Genomic DNA, 15,520 nt, shown 5'->3' on the forward strand with positions numbered 1-15,520 from the left:
ACATCTTTATCTACCACAATTAGCTCAAAAAGGATATGTAACCTTAATATAAAGGACTACACTATTAAAAATTTAGAAGAGAACCAGATCAGGTACCTTTCACAGCTGTGGCCAGGAAGAGAATTCTTAGTCAAATGAGGAATAGAGGAGATCACAAAAGACAAAATAGATAATTTTGAAGATACAAAATTGAAAAGCTTTTCCATGAATCAAATCAGTGTAGCCAGGCTAAGAAGGGAAACCATTGACATGGATGAAATCTTTGCATCAAATACCTCTGATGGGGGTTTGATATCCAAAATATATAGGGAGTTCATACAAATAAAAAACCAAGAGTCATTCCCCCAATTGATACAGTCAAATGACATAAATAAATGTTTCCAGAAGAACTGCAAATTATCAGCAACCATAGGAGAGTTTGCTCCAAATCATTGATAATAAAATACAAGTCAAATCAACTCAGACATTTAACCTCACATACATTGGCAAAGATGACCAGATGGAAATAGCCGTTGTTTGGTGGGAAGGAGGGAGTCTCTTGGAAAACATTGATGATCCAGGTGTAAATTAATCTAATCATTCTGGAAAGCAGTTTGGAATTATGTTTTAAAAGTGACTAAAGTATCCATAGCCATTGACCAAAACAGCCTACATTTAGTTATAGATCCCAAGGACAGAATGACAGAAAGTTTCCATATGTGCCCAAGTGTTCATAGTTATACTTTCTGTGGTAGAAAAGAATTGAAAATAAAGTCAATTTTCCATTGTTTGGGGAATGGCTAAACAAATTGTAGGGTCATGAATGCAATGGAATATTCTTACTGTGTTAGAAATGATGAACATGAGTAATTCCGAGAAGCCTGGGAAGACTTAAATGAATTGATACAAAAGGAACTAAAGCAGAAGCAGGAAAATGACATACACAAAGACTCCAGTGATGTAGATGGATACAGCATAATTCTAATGCCCAAGCATGGCCCCAGACAAGAGTTGAGGAAATGTATCTCCTGGCTCTGTGTCATTGCTGAGCCAGGGGACTGTGGGCAGGGAGCATTGCATGTACTTTCCAATTGTTGATGTCTTGGCTAGCTTTGCTAAACTCTTCCCCCCCCCCAACCCTTTTTCTTGAAAATCTGTGTTACAAGGATGCATTGCTTACTAGATGGGGAGGGAAAGGGAGATGCTTAGAAATGAATGTGATATAAAAATCAAAGGCACCAATAACAATAAGATACATGTTTTCAGGCCTTGGCTGAAGAGTCCAGTTACTTGGGTTCTAGTCTCAGCTCTGTTGCTAACAGGCTGTGTGACCTTGAGCAAGTCCCTTGCCTCCTGTTTTCTCCTCTGTACTCTGAAGGTAGATTTCACCCCCCCCCCCCTCCCCCTCCTGCCAATTGCCCTTTAAGGGATAGAAGAGAAGGAGAGAGGAAGCTTGGTGAGGGCAAGCAGTGCCTTTGTGACCTCTGTGTAGAGCTGGAGTTGGGCCGAGTGGTGTCCTACATCATCATTCCATATGGAAAAGCTCATGCTCTGGGCCAGGCTTTGTTCAAACTGGGTTCTGTTTGAATTAAAAATCATTTTGCAAACAAGCACTCTAGCCTGGGACAGGAATGAAATGCAAAAGGCCCTGGCACACAATCTTCTTTCCTGCCTCTCTTTCTTCCCGCTCACTATATACTGTGCTTGCTGCTACTTGGCTCCTCCTCCTCAGCCCCCCAAACCCCTTCCCAGGAGATGGAGGAGGAGGAGGAGGAGGAGGAGAAAGCTTGGGCACGGCATGGGCAGCAGCACCATTGTCTCCCCGGTGAAAGAGAAGGTTGGGGCATTGCCTCACCACCACAACCCCACCTTCATCCAGGCAGGCAGGGAGGGAGGCAGAAAGAGAGGGAGAGAGGCAGACAGGGAAAGAAGGAGGGAGGCAGACAGGGAAAGAGGGAGGAAGACAGGTAGGCAGGGAGGGAAGGAAAGAGGGAGGCAGGCAGAGAGAGGGAGGCAGGCACCGAAAGATGGAGGGAGGGAGGGAGAGAGGGAAAGACGGAGGGAGGCAGGCAGGGAAAAGGAGGGAGGAGGAAGGGAGGCAGCGAAAGACGAGGGAGAAAGGCAGGCAGGCAGGGAGGGAGGGAGGGAGGAAGGAGGCAGCGGCTGTCTTGTTCTGGTCTATCTGGTGATCTAGGCTTTTTTCCTTTCTGCCCTGGGCCTGATCTCTTTCCCTGTTCTTCTTCCACAACAAACACTCCTGAACAGCTCCCCGAGGGCCAGTGACTAAGGAGGCTGGGCTGGGGCCAGATGAGTCTGCGGCCTTGGCTGGCCCGGCTCCCCAGTGCTCTGGGGCTGGGGGGCTGGCCACCCCCTTCCCCTTCCCCTTCATCACCGCCCCCCGCCCCGCCTGGCCTCCGGGCCCAGCCCAACCCAGCCAGCGGCGGCGGCGGCGGCAGCAGCAGCAGCAGCAGCAGCAGCAGCGGCGGCAGCGGCGGCAGCTGCAGGCGGCTGATGCTGGCAGCTGGAGGCTGGCGGCTGGCGGGGCTCGCAGCATGCTGCGCCTCTGGTGGGAGGGCAGTCTGGGGCTGCCTGGCTCTCATGTCACGACTTCCTTCTGGTGGCAACAACAAACCCTGTGGCAACCTGAGCAGCAGCCGGCCTGGAGGACAGCTGTAGGAAGCTGTGCACTGCTGCTAGTTTCAAATTAGCAGGAACAGAGGCACACGGCCCCGCACGCAGGCTCTCCTCTCCTCCTCCTCCTCCTCTCCTCCTCCTCCTCCTCCTCCTCCTCCTCCTCCTCCTCCGCCTCCTCCGCCTCCTCCTCCTCCTCCTCCTCCTCCTTGTCGTCACCCTCCTCCTCGCCCTGGTCCTGCTCCTCCTGCTCCTCCTCCTCCTTCTCCTCCTCCTCCTCCTCTCCAGTAAGCGAGGGAGTGGAGGCTGGAGGCTGGAGGCTGAGTGTGGAGGCCAGAGGCTGGCCACTTGGAGGACAAGAGGAGAAGGTGAAGACAATGAGCACAGGCGATGTGGTTTGCACCGGCTGGCTCATCAAGTCGCCCCCTGAAAGGAAGCTCAAGAGATATGTAAGTAGCCTTGGCTAACTCATTTGTCGGGTTTTCAGTTTGGGAGAGTTTCAGCAGGGGACATGGCTGCTTCTGCATGGGACTCGTGGCTGGGGAAAAGAAGGTCCAGAAGCCTGGGAATGAAGAGTCAGGCCATTTCCTAATGGTTGTACGACTCTTCCTAGCCTCTTGTTGGCCAGTTCGGCTCCTATGCAACAGTTTAGGTAAAAGCCACACCCCAGTTTCTGTTGCCTTTCCCCTGGGGCCTGAGGTCCCCCCTGTTTCTGGAAGAGGCAAAAAGCAGATCTTCCTGGGTGAGCCTGTGGAGCCATCATTGGTCCCTGGCAGGAGTGCCAAAGTGAGGGCTGGCAACTGGCTTGGCAGAGGTAGCTCAGGAAGCTCAAGGTGGGCTAGGTGCCCATTTGCCTCTTGTGCTCTCTCTGTAGGGGGTTTAAATGGCTAAACAGTGTTTGTTGTTGTTGTTGCTTTGGCTGCTGCTTGAGTGGTTGTGGTGGTGGTGGTGGTGGTGGTGGTGGTGGTTGTTAGGGAATGTCAGGTCCGGGGCCTGGCTGGGAGTTTCATAGCTTCAGAAAGCGAAATTGATGCATGTGGTCAATACCCTAAAGGGAAGCAGCAGGTGTACAGTGGAAAAGGCTCTGCTGCCCCATCTTCCTATTGATAGGACCTTAACCTCTCTTAGCCTCAGTTTCAGCATCTGTAAAATGGGGATAATAATGCTGGTAGAGCCTACTACCTACCTCCTAAGGCTGCCATGAAACTTACGGGAGACCATCCATGTCAAGCTTTTTGCCAACGTTAAGGCTCCATATGAATATGAGAAATGATTATGAGCACAGAGAAGGCACAAAAGTCCAGTTTGAGGCAAGGGTCCAAACCCATTTCATTCTTGGTAGTGCCTTTTGCTGCATGGGAATGCATTTTTGCAGGTATGTCAAGGCAGGTTTTCCATGTCTTTAAAAAAAATGTTTTAAATTGAGAATGACAGTAAGCTTCATAATGCTTCAGTCCGTAATGCTTCAGAGCTTTCTCTAATATCTTCTAGAGGCAATGTCCTCAGGGGCTTAGCCCTACAGAAATTATGCACTTCCTCCTTCCCTTGCTATGACCACTCAAAGGAGGCTGGGAGATGCTGTGTGAATTCAGGTTCTAGGGCTGGAGGGCAGTCAGGAGGTCAGCTAATTCAACCTTTCATTTTACGGGAGAGAAAACTGAGGTGCAGAGAACTGAAGTCACTTGCTGAAAATTACACAGCTAGGAAGTAGCAGAGCTTGGCTTGTGAAAATTTTCCATCTAAATCAGGAGTTCTTAATCTTTTCGTGTCACAGACCCCTTGGGCATTCCAGTGAAGTCCTATGAATTCCTCGAATAAAGCCTTTAAATGCATAAAGTAAAATCCATAAGATTACAAAGGCAACCAAATTGTATTGAAATAGTTACCTCTCTCTCTGTATCTGTCTCCCCCCTTCCCGTATCTGTATTTCTCTATCTCTCCTCTCTCTTTATATCTCTCTCCCTCCCTCCCTCTCTCTCTGTATCTCTCCCTCTCTTTCTGTCTCTGTCTCTCCCTCTTTCTCTGTATCTCTCACTCTCTCTTTCTCTGTATTTCTCTCTCTCCTTCTCTCTCTGTATCTCTCCCTCTCTTTTTCTGTATCTCTCTCTCTCTCTCTCTCTCTCTCTCTCTCTCTCTCTCTCTCTCTCTCTCTCTCTCTCTCTCTCTCTCTCCTTTTCTAATAAATTCATGGCCCCCAGCTTAAGAATCTCTGATCTAAATGATTACGTTTTCAATTAGGTCATTAATCAAGTTGTCCCCAGCATTTCTTCTCAATCCCTATTCCCCACCCCGATGTCCTGGTGAAATGAGTTACCGTCGACTTTGCCTGTAGAAGGCAATAAAAGACAAGCTCTTGGGAGCACACATACCTTCTGACCCGTCCAGCAAGGCTTTGGCAGTGCCATGACCTGGCCACTTTGAACTGAAATCCCAGGGCCTGCATTTTCATGCCAGCTTTCAGAGACTTGATTTCCACTCCACATTTTTCCCATGTGAACAATAACTGCTATAACTTCCCTCCAGGGAGTTACCTAGAAATAGCTATCTGGACAGGGTGGTTTATTTTGGCCAGAGGCTGACCTCCTGGATAAATCTGTTTCAAAGGTCCCAGCCTTTCTCACTCCCCGGGGCCCCCTGGATTGAGGCTGTCACCTATGCAATTATAATGCAAAGTGATTCATTGAATATGCTGAGGTTGGGGGGGAGATGCTGGGGGACTGAAGGGAGGGGCTTTTTATACTGGATGCCAACAAATCTAGTTGAATTGATCCTCTGCACCAGTTGACTGGAAAAACAATAATGATAACTCGCATTTACAGACTTCAAAGGGTGGACCTAGAAACAACCTGGGTCTTTAATTGAGGCCCACAAAGTCTATGGAGTGCTCCTTGTGAGGCAGATGAGACATTTAGTGGCCCTGAGGTCTTGTTGCTTATACACACATTTCTAGGCAACTGCACCTGAAGCTGCCTGGGAGTTTCTTTCCCTCTCCCCTCCTTTCTCAGTGCCTGGGGGCCCCGTCTTCTGACTGCCCTTAGAAGGGACCCTTTAGTAGCTCCTGATTGTTTGTTCAGATGAAAGCTGACATGTTTGAGAACCATTTCCTTTTCCTGGCTCTGAGGGGGATGGTGGAGATCTGCAATGCTAACCGCTTCTCTTCATATCTATACCATGTGAGTGGGGGTAGTCTTTGTCCAACCGCACAGAGTGTCAGGGAGACCCAAAGATTGCACATGAGCCCCAGATTCACCCAATGGGTTTAATTACTAAGGACTCAATAAAATGACTTAGATGACTCAGGATGTGGAGAAGGTAAGGAAGGACCGAAAGCTCTCATCACACAGCGGGGCTGACAGTGATCTATGTCGGGCTAGGCTGTCCAAGAGTGGAGTTAATTGCCATCCCACAATCTCAGGCTCTCAAAGTTGGAAAAGAGCTCATAGTCTGTTTAGTCCAACTTGGGCTTGTACAAGCAATCTGACTACAACATCTGCAACAAATGGTCAAGCGCTTTCTGCTCTAAAGCCTCCTGGGAGTGGGAAGCCACCATTCTTCACTTTAGAGCAGCTCTCATTGTCAGTAAGCTTCTCTTCACATGGAGCTGAAGTTTGCCTCTAGAACTTAGTCACTGCAGTCTATCCTGGGATCAAGCAGAACAAAGCTAGTGCTTATTCCACTTGATAGCCATTCAGATACTGGAAGGCAACTCTCATGTCCTCCAATGTCATCTCATCTCCAGGCTCAACTTGCCTGTTTTTTCTAGCATTATAAGGATTTTTGAGCTAGTTGGTATCTTGGAAATTATTGAGTCTAGCTCCCTTATTTTATAGTGGAGGAAAACTGAGATTGCAGGATGTTGGCTCTTGAGTGCAAAGTCAATGAGGATTTTCCCATTCTTGTTTAGGACCTTTCCACATGAACTAACAGGGTTTGGTATTTTCTTAGGGCTTCATTGATGCTATAAAGGTGTGTCTGATAGATAATACGTGTTCATCCTTCAGCACTGCAATGGTTTGGGGTCCATCCACATTGTTGGTGATGGCTACTCTCTCCAATGGTGCAGAGCCCCACCATGCACACCTACTTATGCTGTGGACTTCTTGAGCATGTCCTCTCATAAAACCTCCACAAAACTTCCACCCAACACAGGGTGGGAGAGATTTGAAGCATTTTAGAGGTAGAAACCTGCCTGTCTCTTATCCCTCTTTATTTTCTGATCATATGCCTCTTTGATAATACCTTTTATTCCTCTTATCTCCTTGATACTTCTTCATGTGCCTATGTCACAATTAATAATATGCAAATGCCTATTTCTGTGCATCTCTGACAACCTATCTTCGATATTGTTATGCAAAACTCCTTACTTTAGGTGGAAAACAGAACTGGGGAAAACCAGATGATTGTTTCTTCATTAACTTGTTTTCTCAAATTTGTATTGACTTTTTAGTTAACTTTTTCCACCACTAGAAGGATGTCTTGTGTTGGCCAAGTTTACTTTCAGAAGGTCATAGATTTTAAGGTTGGAAAGGACTTTAAGAATCACTTAACTAGAACTAACCCATTTTCCATGTGAGGAAAGTAGGCAGAATTTGTCATGTACCTTCCATTTGGAGAAAGCAAATTTCTAATGGGTCCAGTGAAAAGATGGACATGATGTCATAGACTACTATTTTCTAGGGTAAGTTACACCAGAAGGAATGGGAAGCTCTCAAGAATGAAATTCTAAAGACATAAAGAAAAATAATTCTGCCAAGGAAAAAATGAGGGAGATGTCTAAAAAGACTGATAAAACATACAGGGAATTCTTTGAATGAATTAGATTTTAAAAGTTCAATTCAATAAACATTTTCTAAAGCACCTACTCTGTGCCAGGCACTGTGCTAAACGTTTATTAAAATAGACAGGGGATAGAATGTAGAACAGGTAACAGGAGAGGCTGAATATAAAAGCATGTCCCAAGGAACAAAGTTGGCCCAAAGAAAAACTGGAGAAGATGTGCGTTCATTTGTGAAGCCAGTATGGAACACTGCATCTAACTTCAGATTATTTTTGACATGTTGATTGGTTTTGGGGAATTTTTTTTTTTATTATTTGTTGTTAAGGGATGGCTCCTTGAGAGTGGGGGAGGAATACAGGAAAGGGGGGGAAGATATCTAGGTGATGTAAGAACAAAAGATATCAAGAAAAATCGAGAAATAAAACTCAAAGCCTGGCCCAGTCCTCTAAGAGTATTGGGATCACCGAGTGAGCTGATGTTAATGAGGAAAGCACAAGGATAGCAATGAGCTAAAAACCACTTGTAGCGGGAAAACCACAGGAGTGCCGCTGGCTGCCACCACTTCAAGTGGGCCATTGGGATACTCCCTGAGCATCATTGGTGGCTTTGAATGGCCTTTGGACTGGAAAAGAGGGAGCACAGTTTAGATGAGCAGGAAGTACAATTGGATGTTTGTAGAGGGGATGCTTGTTCATGTAGATGAGTTCATGATGTCCCTGAGATCCTTACTACTCTGAGGACCTGAGGCACACCGGGGTGAGGTGACTTATCCAAGGCGAAGTGAGGCATAAGTAGCACAGCCAGGATCAGAACCCAGCAGTTCTCGTACATCAAATGAGGGCTGATATCTAACCTGACTCTCCAAGAAAACCTGTTTTCTCCAAGAAAACCAAGGAGTGAGTTGGAGCAGGGGGAACTGTGATAAACCAATGGGCTGATCCCTGTTCAGATTAAGTTCTAGAGAAATAAGATGTGGTTGTTTTTTTTAAGGCATTGTTAGGCGAGCACATTGTCTAAAATTGGACAAACTGAGAAAGACAAGACATTTAAAGAAGCTAAAAAGGCAGGGGGACCTGATCCGGTCCTGCAACCTGGTGGGAAATGAGGGAGTGGCTGCCCTGGACCCTTTCCTTAAATAGAAGACCTGGGAGGAGCTCTGAGGTCCCCCCTTCCGCCTTCTCTAGTCAGAGAGAGGGAGATAGGGAGGGTCCCCAGGGGTAGGGGGGTACCCAGGAGATGAGAGTGTTCAAGTTGATGTGATCTTGCAAGAAGATGAATTTCTGGAGACAGTGATGAAGGCCAGTCCCTGGAAATGCTCCCTATTTCACTGGGCTGGGAAACCTCTTGGCCTTTTCTATTTTCAGACTTCAAAGTGTATTTATCCACTTATTTATTCAAATGAAGGGTTTTTTTCCTCCCAGAGAATCCTGAAGCCTTTGCTAAGTGTGAAGGAATGGCTTTGGTCTGAGACTTTTGTTTTGGACCCTTGTAGACATTGCTCATTTATCTAGTAACAAAATGACTTTGATGTTCAAAATTTGTCTGATGGCTTTATCTTTGTTTTGAGAAAGATCTGGACTGACTCATTCCCTGCTCCCACTTGGAATACAATACAGTAAACATTTATTAAGTGCCTACTATGTGCCAGGCACTATGCTGAGCATTGGGGATTTAAATAAGAAAAAGAAAGGCAGTCCCTGCCGTTAAGGCACTTTAATGAGGGAAGACAACACACCAAAAGAAGCTGGGTGACCCCAGGGGTTCCACAGGCAGGTACTTTATTCTGTGAACTGCCATGGAAAGTGGAGTCTGTGGAAAGTCCAATTCTTTCCCTGTCTACAGAAAAGCTTTGGAGGAGTTTGGGGCAATCAGTGGGGAGAGGGAAGGAGTTAGCAACGTGATGAGGGGATTTCGGGTAAGAGTTTGGTCCCCTCCCAACTCTCAAATCCTTTGATTCTGTGAGTCCCTCAAAGTATGGGAATTTTTTTGAGAGGGTCTTTGTATCCCTAGTGCCTTGCACATAGGAACTTAATGAATGCTTGTTGAATTGGATTCAACTGGATACAACTATTGGTGGGGCTCGTGATGGTGGTGGTGGTGGACTGGAAAGAGTGCTGGATTTGGGGTCAGAGGTTCTGGGTTCCTAGACTGGCCCGACCCCCTTGGCCATATCATCTCCTTTTCCCTGGGTTTCAATTTTTTTATCTGAAAATGAGAGGGTTGGACTTGATCACCTCTCAGGCCCCTTCCAGCTCTAAGTCTATGATCCTATGATTGCCATTTCCTTTTCTAGCTGTTCACTAACCTTTTGTAATACACTCCTTTTTTTTTTTTAAGACAATTGGGGTTAAGTGACTTGCCCAGGATCACACAGCTAGTAAGTGTCAAGTGTTTGGTCTGAGGCTGGATTTGAACTCAGGTTGTCCTGACTTCAGGGCCGGTGCTCTATCCACTGCGCCACCTAGCTGCCCCTTGTAATACACTCTTGAATTTTGCCAGGAGTGAAAGCCAAAGTGATTTGCAGACACTACTCTGTTCCCTTTGTGGAATATCAGAACAACATTTTCTCTTTTACAAGACCTCCCATTCTTCATGGTCTTTCAAAGTTCACTGACAGTGACTGTATATTCTCTAGTTCTTTTGGTTGTATTTTGTCTGGACCTAGTGACTTAAATTTATCAAGGGCAATTATCTCCTTATTTATCTTGAGTTAGACCTACCCATTAAGCCATTTTTGTTCTGTCACTTCCAGTGCAAAAGTCATTTTCTTTGGCAGAGAAAATAAAAGCAAAGTCATTGTTCACCATCCTACCCACCTTAAATCCTCTACTTTCTTTGATCTTCCTCTTTTCACCAATACTCAATCAAATTAAAATATAATCTCTCTGATTCTTATGATTGTAACACCAATGATTGGTCGTTGGGCAAGGTAGAGTTGGCAAGTTGGCGCTCAACCCTTTCTGTTCCCTCTCTTTTGAAAAGGGGGGAACTTGAATCTTTTCCAGGCCTTGCCTATCTCCTCCCTGGGAGGATGACTTAGAGTGTGGTTTTTCCTTTTCTTTCTTTTCTTTTTTTTTTTTTTGATGAGGCAATTGGGGTTAAGTGACTTTCCCAAAGTCACATAGCTAGTGAGTGTTATGTGTCTGAGGTTGGATTTGAACTCAGGTTGTCCTGACTTCAGGGCCAGTGCTCTATCCACTGTACCACCTAGCTGCCCCAGGTGTGGTTTTTTTCTTTGGTCACTACTTCTCTGCTCCTCTCCTCTTTGGATATTCAATCAGTCTCCTGTAACATTTAGCCAGCTTTTAGGGCAATATAATGCAATTAGGTCCACCTAGTTCCTTTCTCTGCTCTTTTGTGTCATTTATATGAGATGAAAAGTTCTTAATACACTCACAATAGCTTAGAGTCCCCAATTAGGAAAATTCCTAACATTTAGGTAAAAGTTTGGTTCTGTATTAATTTATATTTTGTGTATTTTTTCCTTTTTTTTTTTTTTGGCTAGGCAATCAAGGTTAAGTGACTTGCCCAGGGTCACACAGCTAGTAAGAGTTGTGTCTGAGACCAGATTTGAACTCAGGTCCTTCTGACTTCAGGGTCGGTGCTCTATCCACTGTACCACCTAGCTGCCCTTATTTTGTGTATTTCTAACTGGCTTCTTCCATTTTTCTTTTCTCAGCATGCCCTACAATACAAGCCTTCATGACTAACCCCAGTTTTCTTCATATATGGAACAAAGTCAGGATATAGGAAACCTATAAAAAAGGGCAAAGAATATCCAACTGCACTTGTTACTGGTTGGAATTTGATCAGAGTTCTCTCCTCTCTCCTATTTTAAGAAGCTTCTGCACAAACAACATTAATGCATACGGAATAAGAAGGGAAGTGGTTGAGGAATGTGGTGGATAGAGCACCAGCCCTGAAGTCAGGACAACCTGAGTTCAAATCCAGCCTCAGACCAAACACTTGACACTTACTAGCTGTGTGACCCTAGGCAAGTCACTTAACCCCAATTGCCTAAAAAAAAAAAAGGGAAGTAGTTGAATGGGGAAAAAATATCTATATCAAATTTCTCTGATAAATTTGGTTTGGATATCTAATACATATAAACAATAAATAATTAATCAATAAATGTATTTATTATAATAGCCATTTTCTAACAGATAAATGATCAAAGGATATGTACATCAAGTTCTCAAAAGAACTGCAAAATATTAACAACCATGTAAAAAATTCTCCAAATCACTAATAGTAAGAGAAATGCAAATCAAAACATCCCTGAGGTTTCACCTCACACCCTGCAAATTGGGTGGAAAATGACAAAAAATGGCAACAGTCAATGTTGGAGGGGTTATGGAAAGATAGGCACACTAATACATTGTTGGTAGACCTGTGAAATGGCATAACCATTTCAGAAAGCAATGTGGAATTATATAAATCAAGTGACTAAAGTGTCCATATCCTTTGAATCAAAGACTCCATTACTGAGCTTATAGCCCAAGGCAGCCATCAATAAGAAAGAAGTGCTCAAATACTCCAAAATATTTATAGTAGCACTTTATATGAGCTGATAATTAGAAACAAAGTAGATGACTTTCAATTGGGGAATGCCTAGACAAATTGCGGTATGTGAATGTAATATGATATTACTGTGCTATAAGAAATGATGTGTATGATGAATACAGAGAGCGTGGAAAGGTCTATATGAACTGATGCACTGTGAGATAAGAATAACAAAGAAAACAATCTACGTGATAATGACAATATAAATGGAAAGAACAACATACCAAAAAATCAAAAGTGAGTATAACAAAATTATAAAGATCAAATGGGATTCGAATAAAGAGATATCAGAAGACACCCCCAACCTACCCCTTTGTGGAGGCAGGAGATCCACAGGTGTTACATACTATGTATGTTTTTGGACCTTCTCAATGTAGTGGTCACTTGTGCTGACTCTTTTTTTCCTCTTCAAAAAATACTATTTGTTATGTGGGATGGCTCTCAGGGATGGGGTAGGAGAAAGATACATGCAATAACTGTGGTGATGTAAGAAACAGAAAATATCAATAATTTAAAAAAATAGATGAGCATGGTGAGAGAGGAGTGCATTTAGCACCAATGCTCTAGATCTCATGCAGTTTCCTTCTGCTCCCATCCCTCTTCTCTTGTGATTAACCAGAGCCTGTTCACAGGTTCTTATCCTTTCTTTCCTTCTAAACCCCCTCTTCTTTACCTGCCCTCCATGGTTAGAGTTTATTTCACCTAGGACTAATCCTTCCCTTAATCTAGTCTTTCTCTTATCACTCTCTTCCTCCCCTTTCCACCCCATTTCCTTGTTAAATGAAATGAATTTTTGCTCAACTGTGTGTATGTGTATTTTTTCCTCCTTGACCAGTTTAGATAAAAGTGAGGTTCAAGTGTCACCCACTCACCCCACCCCTTCCTCCTTTTGTGTATAGTCCTCTGCTTGCACATCCAAATTATGTGAGGTAATTTCCCCTACTTTTTATCTCCTCTCCCCCCCACCTCACCCAGCATATTCCTTTTCCTTTCCTTTCTTCTTTTGAAGATGAACAAAACATTAAAAAACACTCCCAGAGCCTTTCTTTGTATTTTTAGACTCCTTTTATGTCTTCTGATGATGATAGGATTCTTAGGGGACTCATATCAACTTCCCATATTAAAATGTTCATCTTTGTTTAGTACCTTATTATTGCTTGCTCATGTTTGCCTCTTTATACTTCTCTTGACTCTTATGTCTGTGTTTCAAAGTTTCTCCTTAGCTCTGGTCTTTTTATCATGAATGCTTGGAAGTCTTCTATTTCATTCCACATTCATTCCACATTCTGCCACCACTACCCCCACCCCTTTTAGGATTATATTTAGTGTTGCTGAATAAGTTCTTCTTGGTTGTAAGCTTATACCTTTTACCTTCTGGAATATTGTCTTCCAATATCTACAGTCCTTTAAAGTAGTGGTTGATAACTCTTGTATGAACCTGAACTGTGGCAGCAACTGAAGTCAAGGTGTGGACAAAAGCAAGGTTGGAGATGAGAAAACAGTAGGTTGAGGAACTGGGATGTTAGGGGGTTTAAGATAGTATCAACATGTATGTTAAAGTCCCCTAGTATGAGGGCAGGATTTAGGGGAGGAAAGAAAGACTGTGAACAAGGTAGTGAACTCATTTGGAAAGGAAGTGAGTGTTTTGGAGGTGGGTGGATAACAGCTGCCAGGATTTTGATTAGGTGGAATATGTGGATTGTATGAAACTCAAAGGAGGAGGGGTTACTGAGTGATGGTGGTAGGGGGAGGACCTGGAAGCGGTAGTAAGGATCAAGAACTATTCCAATTTCCCAGACTTGACCAGTGAGTGGAACAAAATGAGTGAAAGTGAACCCATTACTAGAAAGGGTGACCAAGGAGGCTGTGTCATCTTAGAGGAGCCAGGTCTCAGTGAAAGCCAGAAAATGGAAGGACAGTGAGAGGAAAAGATTTAGGATGAAGAGAAGTTGGTTGTCTATGGAATAGGTATTCTAGAGGTCAAGTAGAAGGGGTGAATAGCATTTGGTTGGAACTCTGGGGTGGGTGTTTTGAGGGGGACAGAAATAAGGAATTGAGTAGTGGGGGATGGGGAATGGGGTTTAGATGATGAACCTTAGGGTTTCAGAATCACTGGGATGTGTAGGGCATGATCAAGTGGGAATTTGTTAATCATGAAGTGAGTAGAAGATGCCACTCCTCTTCCTAGTGAGATACGTGTAACACAAGATGGAAGGCACATTGTGAGATGAAAGGTCCTTATTTCTCCTCTTCTCTTCCCCCTGGATGCTCCTTCATGGAAAACCCTGCCTCACTTCACTTTCCTCAGGGGGATGGAGATTAGGCAGAAGACATGCACCACCAAATGCTCGGCGAGGAGAACTTGGTTGTTTTCCTTCCTTCTAATCTGCCATCTTAGCTAGTCTCCCATATGTATCTTTTTTTTTTTTTAGGCAATTGGGGTTAAGTGACTTGCCCAGGGTTACACAGCTAGTAAGTGTCAAGTGTTTGGTCTGAGGCTGGATTTGAACTCAGGTCCTCCTGACTTCAGGACCGGTGCTGTGTCCATTGTGCCACCTAGCTGCCCCTCCATGTATATCTTTTTTAAAAAACTCGCAGCTATGACTCAAGTTTGCCTTCTGGCTCAAACATTGTAATAGTTCAAATCACTCTCAGAAACAAAAGGGAATGTTTGTATTGCCAAACTACAAATCCAAGAATGCCAGTCAGTTCTCAAGTTCCTATCACACAATGATACTGATCACAACCCATCTCTACCCGCCAATCCTATGCAACTCTTGACTATGTCCTCCTGTAAGAATGCCATGGGAGGGTCATTTGAAATTCTAGAGGTTTTCCTTCCTTCCTTCCTTCTAATGTCATAAGGATATCAGAAGAGCACTTGGGCTGTGAACCTCACTCTTGTCATGTGACCAATCCATATTTTTCAATCATCCATTTTTCTGATGGCACCCTTTGTGCCAACTCTTTAAAGTTGGTGATTTGTTATGTACAGTAGCTAATATATATGTATGCTATAAAGCAATTCTTTTCCTCAATACGTCTTTAAATAAACAAAAAAACTCACCCTTTTTTGTGTTATAGCTTTCTTTATCAGTCTCTGCTTATTCTGAGTTTTAACATTTCTGATATTATTTTTACAGAAATGCCTTTGCTTTTTATTCATCCACCATTACCTATTCTTGCTTCCATCATGTTCATGTCTTTAAAAAATCTAAATTGGTCAGTGAGTTCTCTGTATATCCATATCTTTAGACAACTCTCTCTTTCCTCTTCATCAAAATCATTTTTCTTTGTCTTTTTAAAATTCAATTTTATTTTCAAGCCCAAATTCTCTCCTTCTTACCTTCCCTTCCTACCCCCACTGAGAAAGCAAAACCAAACCAAAACAAAGCCCATTACCAATGCGTATAGTCAATCAAAACAAATATCTACATTAGCCATGTCTAAACCAAACAAAATTAAAAAAAAAAAAAGTAAATTCCAATCTGCATGGAGTCCATGAGCTCTCTATCTCAAGGTAGGTAGCATGTTTCATCATGAGTCTTCTGGAAATGGAGTTGGTCATTG

General features: G+C 43.8%; 1 protein-coding gene across 2 annotated transcripts in view; it reads left to right on the forward strand.

Annotated features, from left to right (window-relative positions):
* Positions 1-2,797: 2,797 nt before the first annotated feature.
* The window catches only part of GAB3 (GRB2 associated binding protein 3), a 149,858-nt gene continuing 137,135 nt past the window's right edge, over positions 2,798-15,520 (forward strand). For both annotated transcript variants that reach the window (XM_020975675.2, XM_020975676.2), the window contains exon 1: positions 2,798-3,059. In XM_020975675.2, coding sequence (XP_020831334.1) covers positions 2,988-3,059 — 72 coding nt within the window. In that variant the 5' untranslated portion in view covers positions 2,798-2,987. The remainder of the gene's footprint in view (positions 3,060-15,520) is intronic.

The sequence above is a fragment of the Phascolarctos cinereus genome, unplaced genomic scaffold (genome assembly GCF_003287225.1).
Source record: "Phascolarctos cinereus isolate Bilbo 61053 unplaced genomic scaffold, phaCin_HiC Scaffold_8;HRSCAF=390, whole genome shotgun sequence".
Classification (NCBI taxonomy): domain Eukaryota; kingdom Metazoa; phylum Chordata; class Mammalia; order Diprotodontia; family Phascolarctidae; genus Phascolarctos; species Phascolarctos cinereus.